We start from the raw sequence: 27,221 nt of genomic DNA on the forward strand, positions 1-27,221 counted from the left end.
CATATTAGATGTTGTCTTATGTCTAGAGACATACACATCATTTTGGAAGTCTATTCATCATGAAGACTATTTTGGCTACTTTGAGTTATTAATGTATGACCGGTGCCATGGATTTTGTTTTTGCCGATGGCAAAAAATAGTTTAATATCTAAAATTGTATCGATATATATGCCCCACCCAGTCGGTAGGCTAAAATGAGATTATCCAATGCTGGGAATAGGACCCACAGCCACTTTGGTTCATAATTGACCGCCCAGAGAGCCCGATAAACCCCCCGCTGCTGTTCCTCCATTCGACTGTGGGTTCGTATGCCTTTGCCATGTTTTGACAAGCCGCTGTGGGTATCCATCAAGAGAGCCCGACCAACCCACTCGGTTTAGCGACAGTATTCGTTTCACTCTAGCCTATATTTTATATCATATTTCTACCTCTCTGCGCTGATGGCGAGCAAGCGGGCGAATACGGTACAGCAAGGGTGCGCACGGGAAGACAAACCATAGAAGGCGAGTGGAAGACACGATGTGTTGATGGGATTGAACTGCAAGCTGCACTATATCTCTTGGATGGTGTTTTTTTTTGTTGCCTCCATTCTACGGATTTTTTTGGAAGCTAAAACAAATTCTTGCGTGTATGCGACACGGTCTTCGTTCACCTTCGCTGTGTGGGTTGTGTGCTGCGTATTCAGATATGATGAGAGACTGAAGAACGTGCAGATTTCTAACTGACGGTGGCGGCATGAATAAATATACACGTTCATACAGCAGCAGCATCCGCCTACCTTACAGGATACAAAACCAGACGCTTGTGCTTGTGATTCTTCGGTTTTACAGATCATTCTGTGACCTGCAACGGGGACCGCTATGAACGGACCTGCTGATAAAGACGCTCCACGCATGCTTTTACCATCCGGTGATGTATTTGCCAATGATTGTCGCGCCTTGGAATAATGAAGATAAGATCAACTTTACTTTGGCTTTGTGATGGGTGCATTTTATGATCAATAGGCTACGTAAAGTAACGCAACATCTGTGTCATTTTAGTGTAGATTCCGGCATTTTTCGTTAATTCACATCCATAGATTTAGTGCGGATTACGCAAACACAGTGGCATTTATTAGAAACCTGTCGTTTTCTTTGTGAATGTGAGATATTGAAAAACATCAAACGCATGTGCTATGACTGTCATAACCAATACATGCTAATGTGATGTGCACATTATTGGTCTCATTGCCAAACGCGATTGCTACATTTGAAAGGTAACCTTTACCTATGCAGGTCCAATCGATTGCACGATAAGGAGAGTCGTGGCAATCAGTTTGTCACAAGGGTGTGTTTTTCAACCCCTCATATCAACTTTTACACATGCAACAAGGACACATAGGGGAGCTTTCCAGCGGAGAGGGTGTGAAAGTGGAGTGTTGTACAACCATTGTAACCTATAGCCTACTGCTGAATAAATTAAGGCAATCATAAAGAAAAACAATTTCAATGGTTTTCCGAAAGTTGCCCGGTGTGTCAGCATCGGGCATGGGTCTTCGCCTATCCCAGAAATTCGTGTTTCTACTTTTTCTCTCGGGCTTGGTAACTCTGTGTTTCGGGGCCTTATTCTTCCTACCTGACTCTGTCCGTTTGAAACGTATTTTTCTCTCAAAGACGGAGAGCCAACCAGTAACGGTAGGGTCTGAGAATGATGTGAGGGAGCATCTTAAGAAGGGCGCAAAGGACCCAGAACATCTCCGGGGCATCACCTCGGCCAAAGGGGAGACGAGCACAAAACTCAAAGCCTTGAGCCGCAAGCCCTCTGTCACCAATGAGGCTAAAACTGATAAGAAAGACGCTGGCGGGGAAGCGTTGGAGGACATGATGCTGTCGAGGTCTAAAACGGAGTCCGCTTCTAAGGATGAGAAAGTGACCTCGTCTTCTAACCAGGGTGCCAACACGGATACTTCTTTCGATTACAACAAGTTTAAAAAATGTCTGCTAAAGCCGCCCTTGGGGATCGAACATGGCAAGCCGAGCGACCCTCAGACCCTTCAGCGTCGGGAGAAAGTCAAGGAGGTAAGATGATAAGCAGTCACAGTGTAATACAGTTATCTACACAACAGCTGGGGGATCCCAGTCCTAAACTGTCAAGGCATTGCAGACCAATTGTCACAATAAGAAATGCCACTGCAATGTAATATACAAGTCATCAACATGTGCATAATTAAGCATTAAGCTTCCTATGAAAAGAGGGTTTTTGATGTGGCCACTGGCCAGAAGGGGGGTTCACCTCCCAATAATATGGAAAAGATGGTCCAAACATGCTCTCTGTGATCTCTGATAATGTTTTAGGCTAGACATCTTACAGTCACACAAATTGTCAGTGACTATGCAAAATGATATGCATAATGGTTAGTGCATAACACAATGGTTGTAGATATCAAATCAAATTGATTTATATAGCCCTTCGTACATCAGCTGATATCTCAAAGTGCTGTACAGAAACCCAGCCTAAAACCCCAAACGGCAAGCAATGCAGGTGTAGAAGCAATGCATATGAGGCATTGAGGATAATGAAGATGATTTTATGGGCAAACACACACACAGCACTGTCTGCACACACACTGCTATTATGTTTGCATAACCAACTTGCTCTGGGCAGACTGCTACAGGACTATCTCCAGGGGTATGGCATCAGCCTGCTGTTGTTCAGCTCTGGGAAGTCCAGTAATACCTGAGAGGGAGAGCGTATGTCTGTACTGTGTCACACATCCTCACTGACTCAGGGCAGAGGAGACAGGGGAGAGAGAAGAGGAGACAGGGGAGAGAGCAGGGGAGGCAGGGGATACAGAAGAGGAGACAGGGGAGAGAGAAGAGGAGGCAGGGGAGAGAGAAGAGGAGGCAGGGGAGAGGGCAGGGGAGACAGAAGAGGAGACAGGGGAGAGAGCAGGGGAGGCAGGGGAGAGAGAAGAGGAGACAGGGGAGAGAGCAGGGGAGGCAGGGGAGAGAGAAGAGGGGGCAGGGGAGAGAGAAGAGGAGGCAGGGGAGAGAGAAGAGGAGGCAGGGGAGAGAGAAGAGGAGGCAGGGGAGAGAGAAGAGGAGGCAGGGGAGAGAGAAGAGGAGACAGGGGAGAGAGAAGAGGAGACAGGAGAGAGAGAAGAGGAGGCAGGGGAGAGAGAAGAGGAGACAGGGGAGAGAGAAGAGGAGGCAGGGGAGAGAGAAGAGGAGACAGGGGAGAGAGAGCAGAGGAGGCAGGGGAGAGAGAAGAGGAGACCGGGGAGAGAGAGCAGAGGAGGCAGGGGAGAGAGAAGAGGAGACAGGGGAGAGAGCACGGGAGGCAGGGGAGAGAGAAGAGGAGGCAGGGGAGAGAGAAGAGGAGAGAGCAGGGGAGGCAGGGGAGAGAGAAGAGGAGGCAGGGGAGAGAGAAGAGGAGAGAGCAGGGGAGGCAGGGGAGAGAGAAGAGGAGGCAGGGGAGAAAGAAGAGGAGACAGGGGAGAGAGAAGAGGAGGCAGGGGAGAGAGAAGAGGAGGCAGGGGAGAGAGAAGAGGAGACAGGTGAGAGAGAAGAGGAGACATGGGAGAGAGAAGAGGAAACAGGGGAGAGAGAAGAGGAGAGAGAAGGGGAGGCAGGGGAGAGAGAAGAGGAGGCAGGGGAGAGAGAAGAGGAGACAGGAGAGAGAGAAGAGGAGGCAGGGGAGAGAGAAGAGGAGACAGGGGAGAGAGAAGAGGAGGCAGGGGAGAGAGAAGAGGAGACAGGGGAGAGAGAGCAGAGGAGGCAGGGGAGAGAGAAGAGGAGACCGGGGAGAGAGAGCAGAGGAGGCAGGGGAGAGAGAAGAGGAGACAGGGGAGAGAGCACGGGAGGCAGGGGAGAGAGAAGAGGAGGCAGGGGAGAGAGAAGAGGAGAGAGCAGGGGAGGCAGGGGAGAGAGAAGAGGAGGCAGGGGAGAGAGAAGAGGAGAGAGCAGGGGAGGCAGGGGAGAGAGAAGAGGAGGCAGGGGAGAAAGAAGAGGAGACAGGGGAGAGAGAAGAGGAGGCAGGGGAGAGAGAAGAGGAGGCAGGGGAGAGAGAAGAGGAGGCAGGGGAGAGAGAAGAGGAGACAGGGGAGAGAGAAAAGGAGGCAGGGGAGAGAGAAGAGGAGAGAGAAGGGGAGGCAGGGGAGAGAGAAGAGGAGGCAGGGGAGAGAGAAGAGGAGGCAGGGGAGAGAGAAGAGGAGGCAGGGGAGAGAGAAGAGGAGACATGGGAGAGAGAAGAGGAAACAGGGGAGAGAGAAGAGGAGGCAGGGGAGAGAGAAGAGGAGACAGGAGAGAGATCAGAGGAGGCAGGGGAGAGAGGAGAGGAGACAGGAGAGAGAGCAGAGGAGGCAGGGGAGAGAGAAGAGGAGGCAGGGGAGAGAGAAGAGGAGGCAGGGGAGAGAGAAGAGGAGGCAGGGGAGAGAGAAGAGGAGACAGGGGAGAGAGAAGAGGAGACAGGAGAGAGAGAAGAGGAGGCAGGGGAGAGAGAAGAGGAGACAGGGGAGAGAGAAGAGGAGGCAGGGGGAGAGAGCAGAGGAGGCAGGGGAGAGAGAGCAGAGGAGGCAGGGGAGAGAGAAGAGGAGACAGCGGAGAGAGAGAAGAGGAGACAGGGGAGAGAGAGCAGAGGAGGCAGGGGAGAGAGAAGAGGAGGCAGGGGAGAGAGAAGAGGAGGCAGGGGAGAGAGAAGAGGAGACAGGGGAGAGAGCAGAGGAGGCAGGGGAGAGAGAAGAGGAGGCAGGGGAGAGAGAAGTGGAGACAGGGGAGAGAGAGCAGAGGAGGCAGGGGAGAGAGAAGGAGACGGGAGAGAGAAGAGGAGACAGGGGAGAGAGAGAAGAGGAGACAGGGGAGAGAGAGCAGAGGAGGCAGGGGAGAGAGAAGAGGAGACCGGGGAGAGAGAGCAGAGGAGGCAGGGGAGAGAGAAGAGGAGACAGGGGAGAGAGCACGGGAGGCAGGGGAGAGAGAAGAGGAGGCAGGGGAGAGAGGAGAGAGCAGGGGAGGCAGGGGAGAGAGAAGAGGAGGCAGGGGAGAGAGAAGAGGAGAGAGCAGGGGAGGCAGGGGAGAGAGAAGAGGAGGCAGGGGAGAGAGAAGAGGAGACAGGGGAGAGAGAAGAGGAGGCAGGGGAGAGAGAAGAGGAGGCAGGGGAGAGAGAAGAGGAGGCAGGGGAGAGAGAAGAGGAGACAGGGGAGAGAGAAAAGGAGGCAGGGGAGAGAGAAGAGGAGAGAGAAGGGGAGGCAGGGGAGAGAGAAGAGGAGGCAGGGGAGAGAGAAGAGGAGGCAGGGGAGAGAGAAGAGGAGGCAGGGGAGAGAGAAGAGGAGACAGGTGAGAGAGAAGAGGAGACATGGGAGAGAGAAGAGGAAACAGGGGAGAGAGAAGAGGAGGCAGGGGAGAGAGAAGAGGAGACAGGAGAGAGAGCAGAGGAGGCAGGGGAGAGAGGAGAGGAGACAGGAGAGAGAGCAGAGGAGGCAGGGGAGAGAGAAGAGGAGGCAGGGGAGAGAGAAGAGGAGGCAGGGGAGAGAGCAGAGGAGGCAGGGGAGAGAGCAGAGGAGGCAGGGGAGAGAGAAGAAGAGACGGGAGAGAGCAGAGGAGACAGGGGAGAGAGAAGAGGAGACGGGAGAGAGAAGAGGAGGCAGGGGAGAGAGCAGAGGAGGCAGGGGAGAGAGAAGAGGAGGCAGGGGAGAGAGCAGAGGAGGCAGGGGAGAGAGCAGAGGAGGCAGGGGAGAGAGCAGGGGAGACAGGGGAGAGAGCAGAGGAGACAGGGGAGAGAGCAGAGGAGACAGGGGAGAGAGAGCAGAGGAGGCAGGGGAGAGAGCAGAGGAGGCAGGGGAGAGAGAGCAGAGGAGGCAGGGGAGAGAGAGCAGAGGAGGCAGGGGAGAGAGCAGAGGAGGCAGGGGAGAGAGCAGAGGAGGCAGGGGAGAGAGCAGAGGAGGCAGGGGATAATGTTGGGACAAACAGGAAGTGGATGACTTTGGTACATTTCATGTGACGGATGTGGCATGTTGTCATTTGGTCATGTGGTTAAGTGATAACCAACAGTCCCACACCATGGTCACTAACCTGTTTGTCCTAGTATTGAATCAGCGGGAAAGTCCTGACTTATTTCTACAGCTTTGAAAGCACTCTTAGAAAGTGAATGTCAATGTGACATTTTACAATTATATTTAGCTGAGATAGGCAAGGTTTCTGCCTGGAGGTCATTGAGTATAGGCCCACTGACCTGGAAGGAAGGGATTTCCACTGCATCCTCCCAAACATTTGTGTCCACTCTAGTCTAGTCAGTTGCACTGCCTTGAATGAAGCACTGAATGAAACATTCCCCCCCCCCAAACCCCCCCCCCACAGTGCTGTAGAAAAGCATAGAGGTTAACAACTATCTGACTGGCTCTAGTGCCAGGCTATCTACAGTATAGTGTTGTGCATGGGTCCCCAATTACATTCAGCTGTGGGCCGATTTTTCCTTGAGCTGATGGTCGTTGGGCTGGAACATAGTTATAAATCATTTGTACAGTGCAAATTGACTCCAAGAATCCCAAACGGACATAGTATTTGACAAAAACAGAATCCTTTCAAACCTTGATTACGTTGGGATACGATCACATATGCCTCTCTATTTATGCGCGGGAATACTTGGGAACAGATTTCATAAATGAAAATCACTTTGAGCTGATTTTGTGGTGATTTTACAGTCTTTTATGTCTAACAGCGTGCCTCCTATTGGGGAACCCTGGAGTGGTATCTGTTCTTGCTGTTTCCCATTGTCACATGAGATTCCACAGTTTCAGCCCATTTTGGCAGAGTTCCAGAACCATCGTCTCTATTCCTGGTCCCTCGCATTCACAATGCCAATCCCACGGCCGTATCCCAAATGGCACCCTGTTCCCTACATAGTGCACTACTTTTGGCCAGAGACCTATGGGTCCTGGTCAAAAGTAGTGCACCATGTAGGGAATAGGGTGCCATTTCAAATGCTGGCCGTGCCTGTGGTTTGTCGGGGGTACATAGTCATAGAGATGTAAGATAAACACAAAAACAACATGCATCCAAACCTTTAATATTCCGGGCATTTATGAAGTATGATGAAGAATGAGCTGTAGCAAATTGTCCCCACGGGCTATATTGAGTTGCTGTCTGACTGTGCTGTGGCGGACATTGCAACAGCAGGGCTACAAACACTAGATATTAGAGGGGAAAATAACTTGCTACGGCAGCGAGAGGGTTGCCTTGTGATCTTATGATCAACCCAAACCAACGGTTTGCCCGCTCAGCTCATTTCGTGCCAAATGTGAATGGGCTTCAGGTTCTCAACAAAATGCAGAGGCGGTAAGTACCCCCCCCCCCCCCCCCCCCGTGTGTGCCAACCACCAAGACAGGATGGCACAGGAGACAATGGCAGGTAAATGTTCGAGGGCTCTTCCCTGGCCAGAACTGACATGATGCCTCTAAACAAAGCCAATTGTTCAGGTGTGTGTGCGTGCGGGCATGTTTGTGTTTGGACAGACAGCCCAGCAAGCCAATCCTCCTTTGCTAGTCCTCATCCGGTGGAAATGGCCTCCATTTGGACATTTCTCCCTCTGTATCCTTCTAACTATCTGATATTCTGCCTCATTGGGATCCTGCATGGTTTTGGTGCTGCCTCGTTGGCTCTTGAAGAGCTGATATCAGGGAGGGGGCTATTGGCAGATTACCCCAAGTCTGTTCTAGTCATTGCTGAATCAACAGGAAGTTGACCTCTTCTCTTTTAAAATGTTCACATCTTCCTTACTTTACCTTCAGACAAGGTCATTAGCCAGTGTAGAAAAGCAGAGTGTAGTTACGGTGCAGGGGGCTGCTGCGGAGGCACGTCAGAACAAACACAATCGTCAGAGCAAACAGAACGTCTGACATGAATCGAGGAATACACACACACACACACACACACATTTACGCACATGTACACACACCTCTTTATCTGTCTTATCTTACTGTCTGCACAGCAAACACACACCAAACATGAAGCAGCTCTTTTTAAAAGTGTCTCCCTCCCAAAGATTTGCTCTTTTCTCTCTATGTATTTTTCTAGAGCTGGATGTGTCGGCACAGGCAAATACAGGCAGTGAATGTGCTGAATGTACGACTGCAACGTGAGGACACAATGAATATGTGTGTGTGTGTGTGTGTGATATTTGTATGGGGACACCGTAACACAGTGAAGGGGATCAGCGTCACTGCTTGCTGTTCAGAGTACTGCAGCGGAGGGACAGACACATTGCAGGCTTTCTGTGGCAGAGAGCCTCCCTATGTTGCGATAAGGCTACAGTCCCCCAGGGTTCTGTGTGTGTGTGTGTGTGCGTGCGTGCCCATACTCGTGCATGTGGGTGCGTATCTCGGCTTGTGTTTTGACCATGTTGCTTGTCATTTGAATAAGATGTTGGGTAATTGTGTTCTGAAGGGTTGCCACAACTGTCATAACAAACTGAACATCCAAACACCAGTCCAGCATATAAGCATCATCTGCTTTGTCAGACTTGTCTGAGGACGACAGATCATTTAAGGCCAAATCAGTTGTCCTTTTCCCGAATGAAAACTCACTCTGAGCGAGTACTTTTGAGGTTACTCTTGACGTATTCCCACAACCAGCGGAACATCATGGTGAACAACAAGCAAATTGTACCTCATAAAACATATTGTTTTGTCGTCTCTCACTTCCACCACTGTAGAGTTAATCAGTCTCCCACCCCCTCACAACCCCCCAAAGAAACACCACCAGCCACCTTCTGAAGATATGTTGACTGTCTATCTTGTGAAAACCCTTATGAGTTGTGAAAAAGAAATGGGTGACTGGTTGAATTAGAAGCTCCTGTTAAAAATAGGCGCTGTGTTCTGCTGCTGTCCTCCAACCGGCTGTGGGCGGTGACCTCCCTCAACCTCCTGTTCCTGTCTCCAGCTAAGGGCCAGGTGCACGAGGGGACTTCACCCTGGGCTGGGAAATTGCCGCTTACCGAGCGGGGCCATGCCCCTGGAATATTTTCAAAATCCATCCTTCGTTGTTACCTTCCTTGTTTCCTTCTTGGTTTCCTGTCTTGTTTCCTTGAGGTAAGCACAGGTCTATAATTGATTGGATAGGTATAGCCTAATAAGCAACATTACCATCCTATATTGCTTTCACCAATCCAACCAATTAGATTTGAGATGACTTCAAGGAAGGTTGGAAAGGAAGGATGTTTTTTTTTCCCCTCCCTCCCTGCGGGTCTCTGTGGGGGTGGAGGAGCGGGAAATGTTTGTGTTTCGTCACTGGCTCGGTGGAAGAAGTGCAAATGTCAGACGCTGGGGTTGGTTATGTGAGCCCGTTGTTTTCTCTGGCCCGCGCATGTGGAGGAGTTTGCAGCTGAGCCCGTTGTGTATTGGAATATTGCGCAAGTCAATAGCAGCTGAGCGTGATATTACAGACACGTCAATGCAATACCTACTCTGCTTGTGTCGGCCTGTGCACAGACAAAGAAACATTTCTGTGACTGAAGCAGAGTACAGTCACGGTGGTTTGAGTAGATGTAAGTCGAACAATGTCAGGTGATGCCCATCCCCACAGGAAAGAGCCCGGGGGGAAGAAATGAGTGAAGCGAGAGAACAGGAGAGAGGAAAGGAAGGATGGCATTGGAGAGGAGCTGTTAGCTTGCATCCTTTTTGCAATGAAGGCAGTTTTTCCCCCGCTCCCTTTGTACAGAGGGCACTAGCTCCAGGGCAAGTCTCTGTAGGGGCATGCTTTTCAAGAGGTATGTGAGTGTGTTTCCCTCTTAAATAGAGTCACAAGGCCTAGATTACCTTGCCTTTGTGTGTGTGTGTGCGCGAGTGTGTGCGCGCGCGCCTGTGTGTGTGTGTGTGTGTTGAGAGCCAGGAAGGGAGCTTCCTCTCTGGAAGGAAAATATTATGTTACAGCACATCTTGAATGCCTTAGTCTCGTAAAGCCGATCCTAGGCAACAGTGACTAGGGTCTGGTTTCAATGATGGACTGTGTTTGCATAGAGCAGGTATTCCCAAACTGGGGTACGCGTGCCGTCGGGGGTACGCGTGCCGTCGGGGGTACGCCAAATAAAAATGTGATTCACATTTGAAAAAGATGGCTAAATAAAGAGCAAAATGATTGTTATTATATTGTTATTTGTGCCCTGGTCCTATAAGAGCTCTTTGTCACTTCCCACGAGCCGGGTTGTGACAAAAACAGTCATTCTTATGTTTAATAAATGTATCGTATAGTGTGTGTGTGGCAAACAAAAAAACTAACATTTGAGAGTGCGCTGACCCTGGTGCTAGAGGGGGTTCGCAGCTTGAGGTTGAATGTTTGAAGGGGAACTATAACAAGTTTGGGAACCACTGGAGGAACTACATCACTGCCTAGGTTACTACTTTATCTGCTTGAATGAAATAGTACATCGTAGCTAGCATGATGGAGACCATTGAGGTACATTTTTTTTGATTGCGTTTCGGAAATGTGGCTAGTTTGCATCAACTACCTTCACTAAAACCACTGCAAAGGTTTTGACTGCAAAGAATGATTTTGAATCGCGACGTTCTGGCATGTCTGCCTTGTGATTCGTTGGGAGAGTTGTCTGTCTGAAGAGGACCCACCTCGGAACAATTCCCCCCCTATTGAAGTTGCAAAAAGAGTCTGCAATTGAAACCAGACCCTAGTCACTGTTTCCTAGGGTCAGGGTTTCGAGACTAATTCTGCCTGGCCTCTCTACCAGGGAAGGCACTTTGAGGCTATCATCGGTGCCTCACTGTTTAAGGGAGAGAGTAGCCCACTACTTCATAAACACCAAGTGAAGGGAGGACCTATTTATTACGCAACTTATTTTCTCTCAATTCAGGGAGAGGTTTTTTGAGCTCCGAGTGTGTGTTGTGGTGGGTGTATTTGTATTAGAGCGTCGTTTAGCTCACATTGGAGTTAAACGGACTGAGAGTCCCGAAGTCACATACAGCTAGAGGTAGAAAAAAGGGATTTGCTGACGTGGCGGACTTAACCATTTGACTTTCTACAGATGTGTTGCCAAATGACACAGGAACACTTTTCTGTAGAACATGCTACATTTCGATCTGCCCTCTCCCGCCCCCTCCTCGTCCGGGAAATCAGTTTGTTTGTTGTACTTTTCACATGCAACCCTACTTGTTTACCGTTGCCTGTGTGCTGGGTCACTTCCCAGTAAAAGCAACCTGGTCTTACAGTTCACTCGCAGTGTTGGCCTTGTTTTTGGGGCCACAGGACCACAGATTTGGGATTTTACGTTTTGGAAATTACGTTGAATTTGGAGTAAATTATGTTTTTGCGTTTTTGTTTTTTTGTTCTTTAGACTTCCATTTGACTTGTTAGACTATTCCTTATTCCCATAAAAAAAACATTGTAATCTCTCTCTCTCTCCCTCTCACCCGCTCTCATATCTGTCTCTCCCAGGCCTATGGCTTCACTCTCTTCCCTCTTCAGGCAGAGACTCGTCCATGTTGCACACTAACGTGGAAAGGACTAATGAGCACATCTCCCTCCCCTCTGTGTCATTAGCTGCACCCTGTCGCTGCTATCGCTGACAGTATTTGCTGCATAGACACCAGAGAGAGAGAGAGCAAGTTAGAGAGCAAGTTAGAGAGTTAGAGAGAGAGAGAGTTAGAGAGAGAGAGAGCAAGCGTTAGAGAGTTAGAGAGTGAGAGAGTTAGAGAGAGAGTGAGAGTGTGAGAGAGAGAGAGCGAGAGAGAGAAAGTGAGAGAGAGAGTGAGAGAGAGTGAGAGAAAGTGAGAGAGAGAGAGAGTGAGAGAGAAAGTGAGAGAGAGAGAGTGAGAGAGAGAGTGAGAGAGAGAGAGAGAGAGAAAGTGAGAGAGAGAGTGAGAGAGAGAGAGAGTGAGAGAGAGAAAGTGAGAGAGAGAAAGTGAGAGAGAGAGAGAGTGAGAGAGAGATCGGAAGGAAGTGAGACAGAGCAATGAGACAGAGCAAAAGGGAGAGGGAGAAAATTGACGTTTCCCTCCCACTGTGTTGTCAAGGACTGGTTACTGTGTGAGAGGAAAGATGGAGACAGACAGAGTCATACAGGACATGGGATTCTGCCTCTGTGTGTGCTCATGCTCGTACAGTTCAACTGTCATGCCACACTGCACATGCTTTCTGACCGCTCAGTTCTCACACAAGCGCCCACGTGTATGCGTGAGTGTGTGAGGGCAGGAACAATACCCAGGCCCTGTTTGACCGCAGGTGGAGTTGACATCTCTACTAGGTGCCAAATGAGACTGCTTTTTTTTTGTCTTCATCTTTAACATTTAAAAAAAAATAAATGTAGATTTATTTAACTAGGCAAGTCAGTTAAGAACAAATTCTTATTTACAATGACGGCTTACCAAGGAACAGTGGGATAACTGCCATTTTCAGGGGCAGAACGACAGATTTTTACCTTGTCAGCTCGGGGATTCAATCCAGCAACCTTTCCGGTTACTGGCCTAATGCTTTAACCACTGGGCTACCTGCCGCACAGGCTATATTCTCCCTCCTGCCCCTGTAAATGCCAGAAAGGGAAATGAAGAGAGGGAGAGGGAGAGAATGAGTGTTAAGTGGCCCAGTTTTAACCCGCGGCCCCATCCCCAGCTTTTATTCCTGTCTAATTGGTCAGAAACAAGATGTGTGTAAATCTGGCACATCTCCGAACAGCGCAGGTCAAAGAGGAGACACTAGAGAGGGCCAGGCTCACCAGTCCCCATAACTCTCTCTCACTCTCCCTTCCTGCTTGTCCTCTACCTGTGTCTCTCTCTTTCCCTCTCTCCCCTGTCCTCTTACCATGTCTCTCTCGTTCCCTCTCTCCCCTGTCCTCTTACCATGTATCTCTCTTTCCCTCTCTCCCCTGTCCTCTTACCATGTCTCTCTCTTTCCCTCTCTCCCCTGTCCTCTTACCATGTCTCTCTCTTTCCCTCTTTCCCCTGTCCTCTTACCATGTCTGTCTTTTTGGGTCTTTTAGCTCTGTCACAGCGACAGTTCTGCTACTACAAGGGACAACAACTAGGCTAAACTTCTGTTCCCTGATATTTTCAACGGGTCTGCCATCTATACCATATGTTATTACTGTAGTAAGTCATATTCTAGAAATCATTCATCCATACAGCTCAAGCATCTTGCCCAAGGACACACAAAGACGCTTTCAGGTCAGAGTAGAAGCTGTATTCCTGTTGAATGAGCCTATTCTCTTAGAAACCAGGTCTGTGAGTGAATCAGGTTATAAGGGCCTCTATGGGGAAATACAGTATGCAGTGCTGTGCGGACAATACTAGCTTCTTATACCTACAGTGTCTTCTGTCTCGATCTCCAATTCTACATTGTGTGACACGGTTCCATTAACGAGGAACAAGGAAATGGATAACGCCAGTCCACCCGAGCGTTTCCGGAGCGATTTTCACCTCGGTCAACATTGGTTGGGAATTAGCCCTTTAATTAACTGGCCACTTAGAAGGCCGTCGTGGCCAGATGAGGTTATATTTGTTAATTATAATCACAATTAAGCTCTTAATCAAACAGAGGTAATGTTACTCTGTTACTCATTAGGGACCATAGCACAGATTCCCCTTTCTTCCATTGAGTTTGCATGATTGGCTCGGGAAAGGCAATTTCCAATTCTCTGCCTACTGTGTCCATCGAAAAAGAAAACAAACAAGAAATAAACAGCCTCGATAAGCGACTAACAATTGGTTATGTGTGTGTGTTCGAGCCAGATTGCGGATCATTAATTACACTCTAAGTGTATGTGACAAGGGGCTGAACCTCGGTTCTCTAACATCAATGGAAGGGAAGGAGTATGAGAAACTAACATTTTATTAGCTGGGGTTATTCACAGTGAGGTTTGCATCTTTGCTGGTTTTTGGCTCCCGAGTGGCGCAGCGGTCTAAGGCACTGCATCTCAGTGCTAGAGGTGTCACTACAGACACCCTGGTTTGAATCCAGACTTTATCACAACCGGCTGTGATTTGGAGTCCCATAGGGCGGCGCACAATTGGCCCAGCGTTGTCCGGGTTTGGCCGGTGTAAGCCGTCATTGTACATAAGAATTTGTTCTTAACTGACTTGCCTAGTTAAATAAATGTTAAAATAAAAAAATATACCACTGCAACTACAACTACAACCCCCCTCGGCAATGGTGGTGTCTTCTCGCTTGTTAATCTTGACTGGAGAGAGAAAATAAGGAGGTCTGCCGTGAACAAACTAGGTGAGAAATGCAGCTGTGAATCCCTTGTAATGAAAAACAAAGTCTTCTGATGCCTTGGAGGCTCAGTGGAGTCAGCGGAGTAGATCAGTGGTGGTGATATCTGGGAGTAACAGAGGTGTAGTAGGACTCTGTGTGTAGCCTGTATGTTCCGTGCTGGAGTTCGTTAACAGTTTCGGAAAGAACCCTAAACCACAAGGCCTCAAGTGTTGATGCAGCAGAATGCGGCAGAAGAGGAAAGGTATGTGGGTAATGAGGAGATTATGAAACTGATAAGAATCGCAGGGAAATGATTAAGCTATAGCGGCCAGTTTTGCAAAGAACCACTCTCGACAAACAATTCCACACACTCATTGTCATACCTCTCCAAATCCGTGTTGCTCGATCCACTTCCATACTTCAGCATGATACGTCGTGATGCAAAGGATTATGCAAGGTTTCATGGTGACTGTTGTGTCCTCATGGTTCCATCACCTGTTGCCTGTGTCGTGTCTTTGGCTATGCCGGATTAAGTGATATGACGTGCTATTCTATAAAATCATTTATCCGGAATTTATATTACCTGATTGAGCTAATCATGTAAATGTAATTAACTAGAGAGTCGGGGCACGACAAAATAATATTTATAGAGCTGTTATCTTCCGAATAAACTCTTAAAGACCTAGTAATATTTTACATCAATAGTAGTCAATATTAATCGTCACCTTAATTCAATCTGAATGTTGTAAATTCTTGGTTATCTTCACGAACCCTGGCTAACAAGTTGAATCAGCAATACAAAATTGGGTTTAATTATTTATTTACTAAATACCTAACTAATCACACAGAATTACACATACATATAATTAATCATAACTTGATTACAAATTATGTCATAAAGGAAAACGTCCCTAGCGGGCGGAACAGATATGACAGCTTGTTACACAAAAGAAAAGGGTCTGGGTTTGAGTGAAAGAGCGGGAAGACTGAGTAACAAAGGAAGAAGCTGTGCTATCGTAAATACAGTATCTTATGCATTCTAAATTACCGCCTATTTGAAAAAGGAAAATACAATAAATATTTCCTCTGAGCTGCGCTTCAGTAGGTTGGTGGTAGATGGAAGGCCGTGTTGCCAAACCGAGTCCTTTGTCCTTTGAAGAATGTCTCTGGTGGTCAACTGGATACGTTGTAGTAACGTCGTTGTGTGATAGATGGAATACTCTGTCTGTTCCTTCCTAACCCTCGTTTGCAGCTGCTGTTACTAACTCAACGGCTAGGAGGTATCACTTCTGTAGTGAATAAGAGTTCAAAGTTCATACCATTCGCAACCAAAGCTCACGCTGATGTTGGCTTCGTTCTGTAGTTATTATCTGAACCATTCGGACATCGGACCGTCGTCCTCACATCCTCGGAACAGGAGATTATATTGTTGTCAAGGCTTTATATAGGAAGGGAGAGGAGGGCGTGTTTGAAAAGTTTTATAACCCATGTCCCTTCACAGGGCTCTACCCTATGAAAACCCAAATCTCACATTTTAGAAGCTAAAATCACATTTCATCCCATCACGAATAATTTCATATTCAAACATTTAAATTGAACAACAATTCCATGTGAATCCGATAACTCTGATGTGTAGACTTTCCACTGTAGAGTGTATGTCATCTTATTATTGATGAGAATGTCTCAGATGACAACCGAACTGACATCATATTCATTAAGTACCACTGCATATGTTCAATTGTTCGGATTACCAGAATACAGTTCATTTCCCCCCACCTTCTGATGTTCCCAGAATCTCTATGTTAACCAAGGGGTTTTCAAATTTCACATCAGTAGGGTAGAGAGAGGAAAAAGGGGGGAAGAGGTATTTATGACTGTCATAAACCTACCCCCAGGCCAACGTCATGACACCTGTTTCTGCTGCTGTGTTAAATGCAGAGCCTTGCTGAAAGGCCTTTGCACTGTGGTGTATGTCACTGACAAGACTATCCTAGAGAAACATGACGTTTTAAATTGAATACGTTTCTTAATTGTAAGATTGTTAGTAGGACAATTGATGGCGACAGTCGTCAAACTATTAGCAGTAGTTTAAAGGATAATTCATGCACATTAATGCTATAAATGGCTATTTATGGCTTTCGGATCAATTCAGGCAATTTATTGCGAAATAGATTTTTGTCCATATCTCCCAGCTCAAGTATATATGGGGCTGTGTTTTGATCACATGTTCTATGGTGAAACTACTCCTCTTGAAGACAGGAAGAGTGTGCATATTGTGGTTGTGTCTGAAACAGTTAGAACTCACGCCCCTTCCTCTTGCAAAACCGCATCCCAACTTTTGAGCTCTCATATTCAGAACAAGACAAAACACCTGATTGAGCCGTGCAAATTATCCAGTTATGAGTTGCTTCTCTCCCCATCATGAAAACTGCAACTATCTTCGGGAGCTCTTTTGTTTGAGTGGAACTCTGCTGACCTACAGCAAATCTCTCCCTGAAGATCTGACTCCAGACCAGACTGGAGGATGGCTCATCCATAGAAATAGAATGACTAGAATAGAGCTGATTCACTGCTAGTCTAATGATGACGGTGCAGATTTAACTTTCAATGTTCTATCACAGACTTCAAAGTCAAAGCTTTTCTCCATCTGTAACTACAACCCAGATTTCACCACCTGTCATTTGCAATGCCAATTGACTGAGTATTGATATGGCATTGTGTCAGTATCTCAGTATCTCGGCCTTCGTACTATTATGGCTAACATTGCCTCTAAGTAGTTTAATGCAGTTTTCCAAATAGTTGGTCATGACACATTGGTGGTTCGATGGTTTGCCAGTCTGTCTTGCGTCACATCTAAAGACTGGGTTGTGGCAGTAGACATAGTTTGGTTTATTTTGTTAGAGCCGAGGAACATCTGAAAAGCTTTAAGTGGGTCACAGTGCCAAAAAGCTTTGCAAACTAATGGTCTGAGATGTTAGGCTTGATGCCAATCCATAGTTACAAGCCTGCAGAGCCACGATGACGTCTTACATTCAAGTCTTACAGTTGAAGTCAGAAGTTTACATACACTTAGGTTGTAGTCATTAAAACCGCACATTTCTTGTTAACAAACTATAGTTTTGGCAAGTCGGTTAGGACATCTACTTTGTGCATGACACAAGTCATTTTTCCAACAATTGTTTACAAACAGATTATTTCACGAATAATTCACTGTATCACAATTCCAGTGGGTCAGAAGTTTACATACACTAAGTTGGCTGTGCCTTTAAACAGCTTGGAAAAATTCCAGAAAATTATGTCATGGCTTTAGAAGCTTCTGATAGGCTAATTGACATAATTTAAGTCAATTGGAGGTGTACCTGTGGATGTATTTCAAGGCCTACCAAACTCAGTGCCTCTTTGCTTGACATCATGGGAAAATCAAAAGAAATCAGCCAAGACCTCAGAAAAATAATTGTAGACCTCCGTAAATCTAGTTCATCCTTGGGAGCAATTTCTAAATGCCTGAAGGTACCATGTTCATCTGTATAAACAATAGTACGTATAAACACCATGGGACCATGTAGCCGTCATACCGCTCAGGAAGGAGACGCGTTCTATCTCCTAGAGATGAACGTACTGTGGTGCGAAAAGTGCAAATCAATCCCAGAACAACAGCAAAGGACAATGTGAAGATGCTGGAAGAAACAGGTACAAAAGTATCTATATCCACAGTAAAACGAGTCCTATATCGACATAATCTTAACGGGCAATCAGCAAGGAAGAAGCCACTACTCCAAAACCACCATAAATAAGCCAGACTACGGTTTGCAACTGCACATGGGGACAAAGATCATATTTTTTGGAGAGATTTTCTCTGGTCTGATGAAACAAAAATAGAACTGCTTGGCCATAATGACCATCGCTACGTTTGGAGGAAAAAGGGGGAGGCTTGCAAGCCAAAGAACACCATCACAACCGTGAAGCACTGGGGTGGCAGCATCATGTTGTGTGGGTGCTTTTCTGCAGACTGTGCACTTCACAAAATAGATGGCATCATGGAGGGGGAAATTATGTGAATATATTGAAGGAACATCTCAAGACATCAGTCTGGAAGTTCAAGCTTGGTTGCAAATGGGTCATCCAAATGGACAGTGACCCCAAGCATACTTCCAAAGTTGTGGCAAAATGGCTGAAGGACAACAAAGTCAAGGTATTGGAGTGGCCATCACAAAGCCCTGACCTTAATCCAATAGAACATTTGTGGGCAGAACTGAAAAAGCTTGTGTGAGTGAGCAAGGAGGCCTACAAACCTGACTCAGTTACACCAGCTCTGTCAGGGGGAATGAGCCAAAATTCACCCAACTTATTGTGGGAAGCTTGTGGAAGGCTACGCGAAACGTTTGACCCAAGTTAAACCATTTAAAGGCAATGCTACCAAATACTAATTGAGTGTATGTAAACTTCTGACCCGCTGGGAATATGACGAAATCAATCAACTTTGAAATAAATCATTCTCTCTACTATTATTCTGACATTTCACGTTCTTAAAATAAAGTGGTGATCCTAACTGACCTAAGACCGGGAATCTTTACTAGGATTAAATGTCAGGAATTGTGAAAAACTGAGTTCAGATGTATTTATCTAAGGTGTATGTAAACTTCCGACTTCAACTGTATATGATCCTTGGGCCCGTCTAGCTTTGGCAGATGGACATTTTTTAAGTGTAGGCTACAGGCAAATGAGGAGCACAATTGTACTGTAATTCAATAGTGTCTGCTTGTTTTTGGGGAGAAAATAAAGAGAAAAAGAGTGAAACTGTGGCAGGAACATTGACCTTGTTTTCCCCCCAGTAAAACGAGATGGATGGTCGCGATTCATTCGGTGGTGACCATTAGCCAACGAGCCGAGCACAGCACAATCAAGCTTAAAGTGCCAGCTAGGGAGGGAGTAGAGAGAGAGAGAGAAAGAGGGAGAGAGAATGACAGAGAGAGGGAGAGAGAGTAGAGAGCTGGCGCTTGAGAGAGGGGAAAGAGGAAGAGAAGAACAGGGAGTGAGTAAAGAGCGAGACGAGGGAAGAAAGAGAGAGAATATTCACTTGCACACTCTCCCTCTCTCTCTGCAGTGAGTCTGGGAGGCTGGTAATATATCAGAAGGCTTCAATCACACTGATTCTGTCTGTCTCAGTTGGGGTCAGCAGTGGCCCCGGGGAAGTCTGAGGAGTGCTTCCTTCACAGGGGGTCGGCTGAGGCTCTGCTGGCTGTTGACGCAATGAGTTTCCAGGTGCTCGATCCAAAGCATTGGTATTTTCTCCAATGTCACACCAGGTCACTTAGTGGTGATTCTGACATCCATACTGCCCTCGACCCTTCTGACTGTAAATGGTTGAGGAAGATTGCACTGTGTGTGTGTCTGTATAGGAAAGTCTGCCGTGACTGAGCTTGACTTACGGACAGTACTGAAACTGATGCTTTCCAGATACTAGAGGTCGACCGATTAATCGGAATGGCCGATTAATTCGGGCCGATTTCAAGTTTTCATAACAATCGGAAATCGGTATTTTTGGGCGCCGATTTGCTGATTTTTTATTTTTATTTTTTATATATACCTTTATTTAACTAGGCAAGTCAGTTAAGAACACATTCTTATTTTCAATGACGGCCTAGGAACGGTGGGTTAACTGCCTCGTTCAGGGGCAGAACGACAGATTTTTACCTTGTCAGCTCGGGAGATCCAATCTTGCAACCTTACAGTTAACTAGTCCAACGCAATAACGACCTGCCTCTCTCTCGTTGCACTCCACAAGAAGCCTGTTACGCGAATGCAGTAAGCCAAGGTAAGTTGCTAGCTAGCATTAAACTTATCTTATAAAAAACAATCAATCATAATCACTAGTTAACTACACATGGTTGATGATATTACTAGATATTATCTAGCGTGTACTGCGTTGCATATAATCTGACTGAGCATACAAGTATCTAAGTATCTGACTGAGCGGTGGTAGGCAGAAGCAGGCGCGTAAACATTCGTTCAAACAGCACTTTCGTGCGTTTTGCCAGCAGCTCTTCGTTGTGCTTCAAGCATTGTGCTGTTTATGACTTCAAGCCTATCAACTCCCGAGATGAGGCTGGTGTAACCGAAGTGAAATGGCTAGTTAGTTAGCGTGCGCGACTAGCGTTTCAAACCTCACTCGCTCTGAGCCTTCTAGTAGTTGTTCCCTTTGCTCTGCATGAGTAACGCTGCTTCGATGGTGGCTGTTGTCGTTGTGTTGCTGGTTCGAGCCCAGTGAGGAGCGAGGAGAGGGACGGAAGCTATACTGTTACACTGGCAATACTAAAGTGCCTATAAGAACATCTAATAGTCAAAGGTTAATGACATACAAATGGTATAGAGGGAAATAGTCCTATAATTCCTATAATAACCTAAAACTTCTTACCTGGGAATATTGAAGACTCATGTTAAAAGGAACCACCAGCTTTCATATGTTCTCATGTTCTGAGCAAGGAACTGAAACGTTAGCTTTCTTACATAGCACATATTGCACTTTTACTTTCTTCTCCAACACTTTGTTTTTGCATTACTTAAACCAAATTGAACATGTTTCATTATTTACTTGAGGCTAAATTGATTTTATTTAACTTAATATAATATATTAAGTTAAAATTCAGTATTGTTGTAATTGTCATTATTACAAATAAAATAAAAAAAAATCGTCTGATTAATCGGTACCCGATTTTTTTGGTCCTCCAATAATCTGTATCGGCTTTGAAAAATCATAATCGGTCGACCTCTACCAGATACATAAAGAGAATTGCACGTCTGTGCTGTACATCTTCATAGACTTAACGCATGCTCTCCGATACAGTTGAAATGGCAGGCGGCTCTCACATAAAACATGAGCTGTAATTGATGTCGTTCATATTCCATTAGACCCCAGAATCTCACTGTCAGACTCTCCCTCTGCAGATGCAATTAAATCAGATGAGGAGACATTGTCAAAGGGAAGGAAGACAGCGAAAGGACAATGGAGAATAATGCTAAAACAATCTGTGTTAGATTAGGAAATGGACATTCGAGACACGCGGAACGTATCCAGGTGTCAGAAAGGAACAGTAACGTGACAGATATAGATTGAATGTGTATGGCAGTTCCGTTCTTTGTGTCAGTAGAATGGAAACCACAGTGTGTATTTCTTCTAACCCTATGGCCTCTCCAAATCCCAACTAACGCACTTTTCCAATATACTGTCAGTTAATAACAGCAAGGGCTCAGCCCTAAGTTTCTCTCTCCTAAGGGAGTGTGTGTGTGTGTGTGTGTGTGTGTGTGTGTGTGTGTGTGTGTGTGTGTGTGTGTGTGTGTGTGTGTGTGTGTGTGTGTGTGTGTGTGTGTGTGTGTGGCCAGCTCCTAATGGGTACACACAGTGCTGTCCGATGCCTATAACTTTCCCTCCACTTCTTTGATTTGCTATTGGTGTTTCTGTGCTCTACTCTGTGTTCCGAACGTGGTCTCAGGGCAATTCATATTATTCTGTAGGTAAATCTGTGTCACTCCATTTAGTATGATATGCTACATTACGTTAGGTTACATTATGAATGGGATAGTGGTTGAACTTTAGAGTAAATATTAGGCTGACATAACTTATCATGCTTCTTGGAGAAATTATAGTACTGCACGTCTTTATCTGAGACTAGGTTGCTAGTTGCGTCGTAACAATAAAAGAGAATTATGGGGAGAATTTACGTTGGCGGTTAGGGGGAACTAACAACAAAAGTTAGGGGAACGAAAATGACAATGGTTAGTTGAATTTACGTAGCAGGTTAGGTGAATTGGGTAAGTTTAGAATAAGGTTTAGGGGAAGGGTGAGCTAAAATGCTACAGTTGTCCCCGATGGGACTCGAACATACAACCTTTGGATTGCTAGACTGTCTTGGATTACGCCCACCAATCCTCCCTTGACCAACCTCCGTACTATAGTTTATGTCTCAAGTAACTATGCCATAAGCAGGTATCATACATCTTGGAATTGCTCAGAAATACATCAAGTATATTGGGTATGGTTCTGAGGCCAGGCTGGTGTTCTAAACTAAACTATGAGAGCATTATACAAAAGTTCCAAAGACACACCAGAGACTGAGCCAGACCAGAGGAAGATCAATGGTCATTTTAATGAAGTTTATCTCTCTCTCTCTCTCTCTCTCTCTCTCTCTCTCTCGCTCTCTCTCTCTCTCTCTCTCTCTCTCTCTCTCTCAGTGTGTGGGCTCCTGTTTGTGCTTGGGTCTCTGTGTGGGAGTGTTCGTCTATTAACATTTTAAATATTTGAGTAAAAAAGTATGGATTGGGACAGATAGTTGGCGATGGGGGGGGGGGGGGGGGATTTGTTCTAGAAGGGTGATACTGAGAGAAAACAGAGAGTCCATTTCATTTGAAAGCCTTCTAGTTTCTCCGCTGTCGAAGATTAGTACTATTTATTGTCCCGGCTGGTGGCGTATTGCATGGCTATTTTTCAATAATTATGATTAACATTGTTATCGTGTCACATTCTTGGCCACAGCCGTGCATTTACTGTAATGCGTTGTCTCGTTGAACTGGCCCACTTCCAAAAATAATTCAGTCTAAAAATGGGGTCTGGGATGGGGAAACATATTTGCGCAACGCTTGGTATTTACAGAGGCCTGCGGGTGGGTGGGGTGTATGTGTGTGTTTGTGTGTGGTGCTGCATTATTTTGTAGCTCTGTCTCTCTAATAACCTGAGCACCGTTGGGTTCCAAGTAAACGTCTGGAACCAGAAATAGCATGGTCATCACACACTGCAGGGGTTGTGACTGAAGGCCTTATTTATTTTTTGGAGGGAAAATGCAAACGTTAACAGAGCATTAAACCCTCAACCATGACAAAGAAATGTCTGTCGTTAAGCGGGAGATGTCACGATGGCACGATTATCAGTGTAGTTGTTGTTGCCATGGTGAGGGATGGCTCTGTCATGACTGTGTGAAATGGTGTCTTTAAGGAGTGTCATTATCCGCTAGGCTATCTCATTAGCTTGCTCAATCCCATCAGCCTCTTTGCCTCTACCTGACAGAATGTGCACCGTTTGTAGTTGGCCAATTTTACAGAGATGTCCAACTAAGTGACCCTCTTCTCAGAAACTTCTGTAGGAAATAACTTGCAAAAACTTTGAAAAATGTCATCCAACAATGTTTTGCAGGCTTGTACTTGGCTATAGCGTCTATTACCATAGAATAAGAGGATGTATACAGAGAATGCACACTTCATACGGTGTGTGTGTGTGTGTCAAATGTCTACACAGTATGTTCACCCAGAATGTACTGTATGTACAGTCAGGCGGGGTCTCATTCTCTCTGGAGGTTAAGAGATTCATCTTCCTCTCCCTGTACCAGCGGCTCCTCTGACTTCATTTGCTCTGTGAACTCATGAATAGTTCATTGTGAGTAAAGTGGAGAGCTCTGGCTTTAGGCCACGTCTTCCTCTCCTCTCTCTCATCCTTGTGCATCTCTCCCATCCTTGTGCATCTCTCCCATCCTTGTGCATCTCTCCCATCCTTGTGCATCTCTGCCATCCTTGTGCATCTCTCCCATCCTTGTGCATCTCTCCCATCCTTGTGCATCTCTCCCATCCTTGTGCATCTCTCCCATCCTTGTGCATCTCTCCCATCCTTGTGCATCTCTCCCATCCTTGTGCATCTCTCCCATCCTTGTGCATCTTTCCCATCCTTGTGCATCTCTCCCTTTGTCCCTTTACTGCTAAATAGTAATTTCCCCTCCTCTCTCCCTACCTCCCTCCTAGACTCCCTCCCTCTGCTGGGCAGTGGTAGAAAAAGTACGCAACTATCATACTTGAGTAAAAGTAAAGATACCTTATTAATAGAAAATTACTCAAGTAAAAATCCCCCAGTAAAATACTTGAGCAAAAGTATACAAGTATTTGGTTTAAAATATCCTTAAGTATCAAAAGTAAAAGTATAAATTATTTCAAATTCCTTATATTAAGCAAACCAGATGGCACCATTTGTATTTATTTTTATTTACGGAAAGCCCCCAGGCACATTCCAACATTCAGACCTCATTTACAAATGAAGCATGTGTGTTTAGTGAGTCCGCCAGATCAGAGGCAATAGTGATGACCAGGGATGTTCGCTCGATACTGTAAGTGCGTGAATTGGACTATTTTCCTGTCCTGCTAAGCATTCAAAATGTAACGAGTACTTTTGGGTGTCAAGTAAAAAGTACAATATTTTCTTAAGGAATGTAGTGAATGTAGTGAAGTAAAAGTAGTCAAAAATATATATTGTGAAGTAAAGTACAGATACCCCCCCAAAAACGACTTGAGTAGTACTTTAAAGTATTTTTTACTTAAGTACTTTACACCACTGCCGCTGGGACAGCTTGCTGTTCAGACAACCTGACTGTACTGGATGTACCAGTTCCCCTAGAGCACTGACATGTCATGAGATTCTCTCTTCTTACACACACACACACACACACACACACACACACACACACCTAGAGGGACTCACTGTAATCGTTGCGATAATGCAGTGCACTCTCTCATAAGTGCATCTTTCGACCAAGTCAATTCCCACTGATGATGATGACACAGGCTATGATTATTCTCATGGCCTCTGATGGCATAATGATGGCTGTAGCAGGCTGTTTTGATGTTTCATATCTACAGGAGATGACGGGATAGCCTAGCTTGGTGTACGCCTCAGGGCCCAATCCCTCTGTATTTACCATCCTTGTAACTGTTTGTTTCATAACTCACTTTTTGTCTCTGGAAGGTCTTGTAAAGTTCAAGACCAAGGGCATTTGAGGCCCTGATACCTTTTAAGGGACTTTGCTCTTGAGGAATGTGCCCTTGTCCTAACACAATAGTAGTCTATGGACTTTGCCTTTGGCCTTGATGAATGGTTATTGACACAGTAGTGGCTGTTCCCTATAGAGATGGTTTGAAATGGAGAGACTCGTCCGATAAGGGTCACGCACCAGCGCCTAGCAGCCAATGGCACGGTGGCAACTCAGAAGGGTTTGACAAGAGTTCCAGACCCATATTTCTGGTGTGCTGTCTCTAAGTTCCAGCTGGCACCATTATGTCCATGAACATGGCTGTGTTGCGATGAAACCGTTCCCCCGTTTCCCACCATTATTGAATTCCCAGCGTGTCCCTAGAGTGTCTTAAACCCTCGCCGTGTCAGTCTGTCCCCTTACTTTCACCCCCCTCTCTCCCTCAACCCCTTCTCTCTCACCCTTCCCTCCCTCACACCCTTCCCCTGACTCCCCCTCCGGTTCGAGGATGGAGCAGAATCAGCCTTTTTTCCTTCCACTTAACATTTGAACACGGTGCTTAATGCGCCATCCCCTCAGGGTACCTGCAGTCTACTGACATGCATTAGCATAAACAGGGGGGTTCTTCTACAGTAAACACTCTAAACAGCCAGAACAGGCAGCCTTTTGAATCGTCTTTAATGGGGTGAGTGGCTCTCAACTCTCGTGTGATTGCAGGGTGAATTATTGTGCACCACACTCAGTTTATATACCTATACTGCATAGTACATACATATAAAAGTACTCATGGGCAAGCAAGCACACACATGCACATTTTATATAGGCCTACCACACACGCACGCACACGCACGCGCGCACACACACACACACGCACACACACACATACATACACACGCTCTCCCCCACCACCCCACACTCCACACACCTCATCCCAAAGCTTTTGGAACACATTAGCAGTGCATGGCTCCTGATTAAGGGGGAACAGTTTTCCCAGTCTTTCTCTGCCTTCGCCTCACCTCCAGGCACTGCTGTGGAAGATGTGTAATTAGTAGTGTGGCAAGAGCGGATTTACATCCCGCTGTGTCCTCTCTCAGATCTCATCTCCTACTGTAATTTTCAATAGGTGTCGCTGGCTAATTTCCATAAGCTATGGAGACATCAATGAGCTGGGCTAGGCTATGAAGACTCAAACTAGCCCTGTGTGACAGATAAGAGTCTTAGCTACTCTTCAGCAAATTGCTGGAAGGAGGGATTTTTTTCAGAAGCGAGCCAACCCTTGTTTTTCAGGGTTGTCTGTTTTGATGAGTGGTCACTCTCTATTTCCTGTGTCTCAAACAAGAAACAGGAAGCCGTCTCAGCTGTCTCTCTATAGAGCAGAGAGGTTATCAGTAGCAGGCCTCAGCCCTGTGGCCTGTGGTTTCTCACTGTCATCCATCTGCAGGCCCCAGCTCAGGCGCTTCAGGGTGAAAGTTCATATGGCGCCCAGCCATGCAAACATATAAGAGCCACAGGAACCAGAGCCACAACATCCTGGCAACTTGTGGCCTGACCCGACTGCCTTGTTATTGACGCCTCCTAGGGATTGGCCCTCTTGGCCCCTGGAAAATGCAACCGAGGCAACCAGGCTCTTGTATTGGATGCCTCTCGAACCTGGGAAGGAAAACAATCGAGATTTATGACTCATGTGGCCCTGCTCAGCTCGCATTCGTGTTTCCTTTGCCAGGGGCGAGGTCACTGCTCTTTCCCTGCAGATGCTCTCTCGCTATGCTATCCCCTCACTTCCTCCCTCGCATTTGCCACAATCCTCCAGTACGAAGCTCCCTTCTCCTCCTCCTCTCCTGTCTTCCAACCTCCTCCATGGTGCTGTAGTAGTACCCTCGGAGAGCTGCGAAACACACAAAACTCCAGGTCCATTATCCCCGACATTCCAATGAGCACCTTTGCCGCGAGTTGAAAGGCATGAAATGTACACCATTCTGACTTTCCCGAAACATTTAGAGCTAAAAGGGGAACGTTTGGGGGTTTATTTGAAGGGTGTATTTCAGTGCAGCCGAGCTTTTTTCCTTCCCTCTTACAGTAGAGCTGTCAGATAGAGTGTACACAAGAGTCTTGGTATTCTGATTGCCAGATCAAGTGAAGCATTCTTAAGCACATGGGGGGGGGGGGGGGGCAAACAAATGCAACCAGCGGGAGGCGTGTGTCTGTTTGATGCCGCCCCCCTTCAGAGGGAGTAGGAGTCATACTCTGGGGCTGAGCATGCTGGGAGGCTGACAG

General features: G+C 46.4%; 1 protein-coding gene across 4 annotated transcripts in view; it reads left to right on the plus strand.

Annotated features, from left to right (window-relative positions):
* Positions 1-225: 225 nt before the first annotated feature.
* LOC110488866 (mannosyl-oligosaccharide 1,2-alpha-mannosidase IC) overlaps positions 226-27,221 on the plus strand; it is a 226,044-nt gene continuing 199,048 nt past the window's right edge. For 2 of the 4 annotated variants that reach the window (XM_090198536.1, XM_090198526.1), the window contains exon 1: positions 9,062-9,736. Coding sequence is in view for 2 of the 4 variants with exons in the window: in XM_036947408.2 (XP_036803303.1) it covers positions 1,488-2,057 (570 nt within the window). In the remaining 2 variants the exon portion in view is untranslated. Of the gene's footprint in view, positions 2,058-9,061; positions 9,737-27,221 lie in introns of those variants that run through there. The other 2 variants (XM_036947408.2, XM_090198519.1) reach the window with 2 other exon arrangements.

This window comes from Oncorhynchus mykiss, chromosome 2 (assembly GCF_057628025.1).
Source record: "Oncorhynchus mykiss isolate SJ-2025 chromosome 2, ASM5762802v1, whole genome shotgun sequence".
NCBI lineage: Eukaryota > Metazoa > Chordata > Actinopteri > Salmoniformes > Salmonidae > Oncorhynchus > Oncorhynchus mykiss.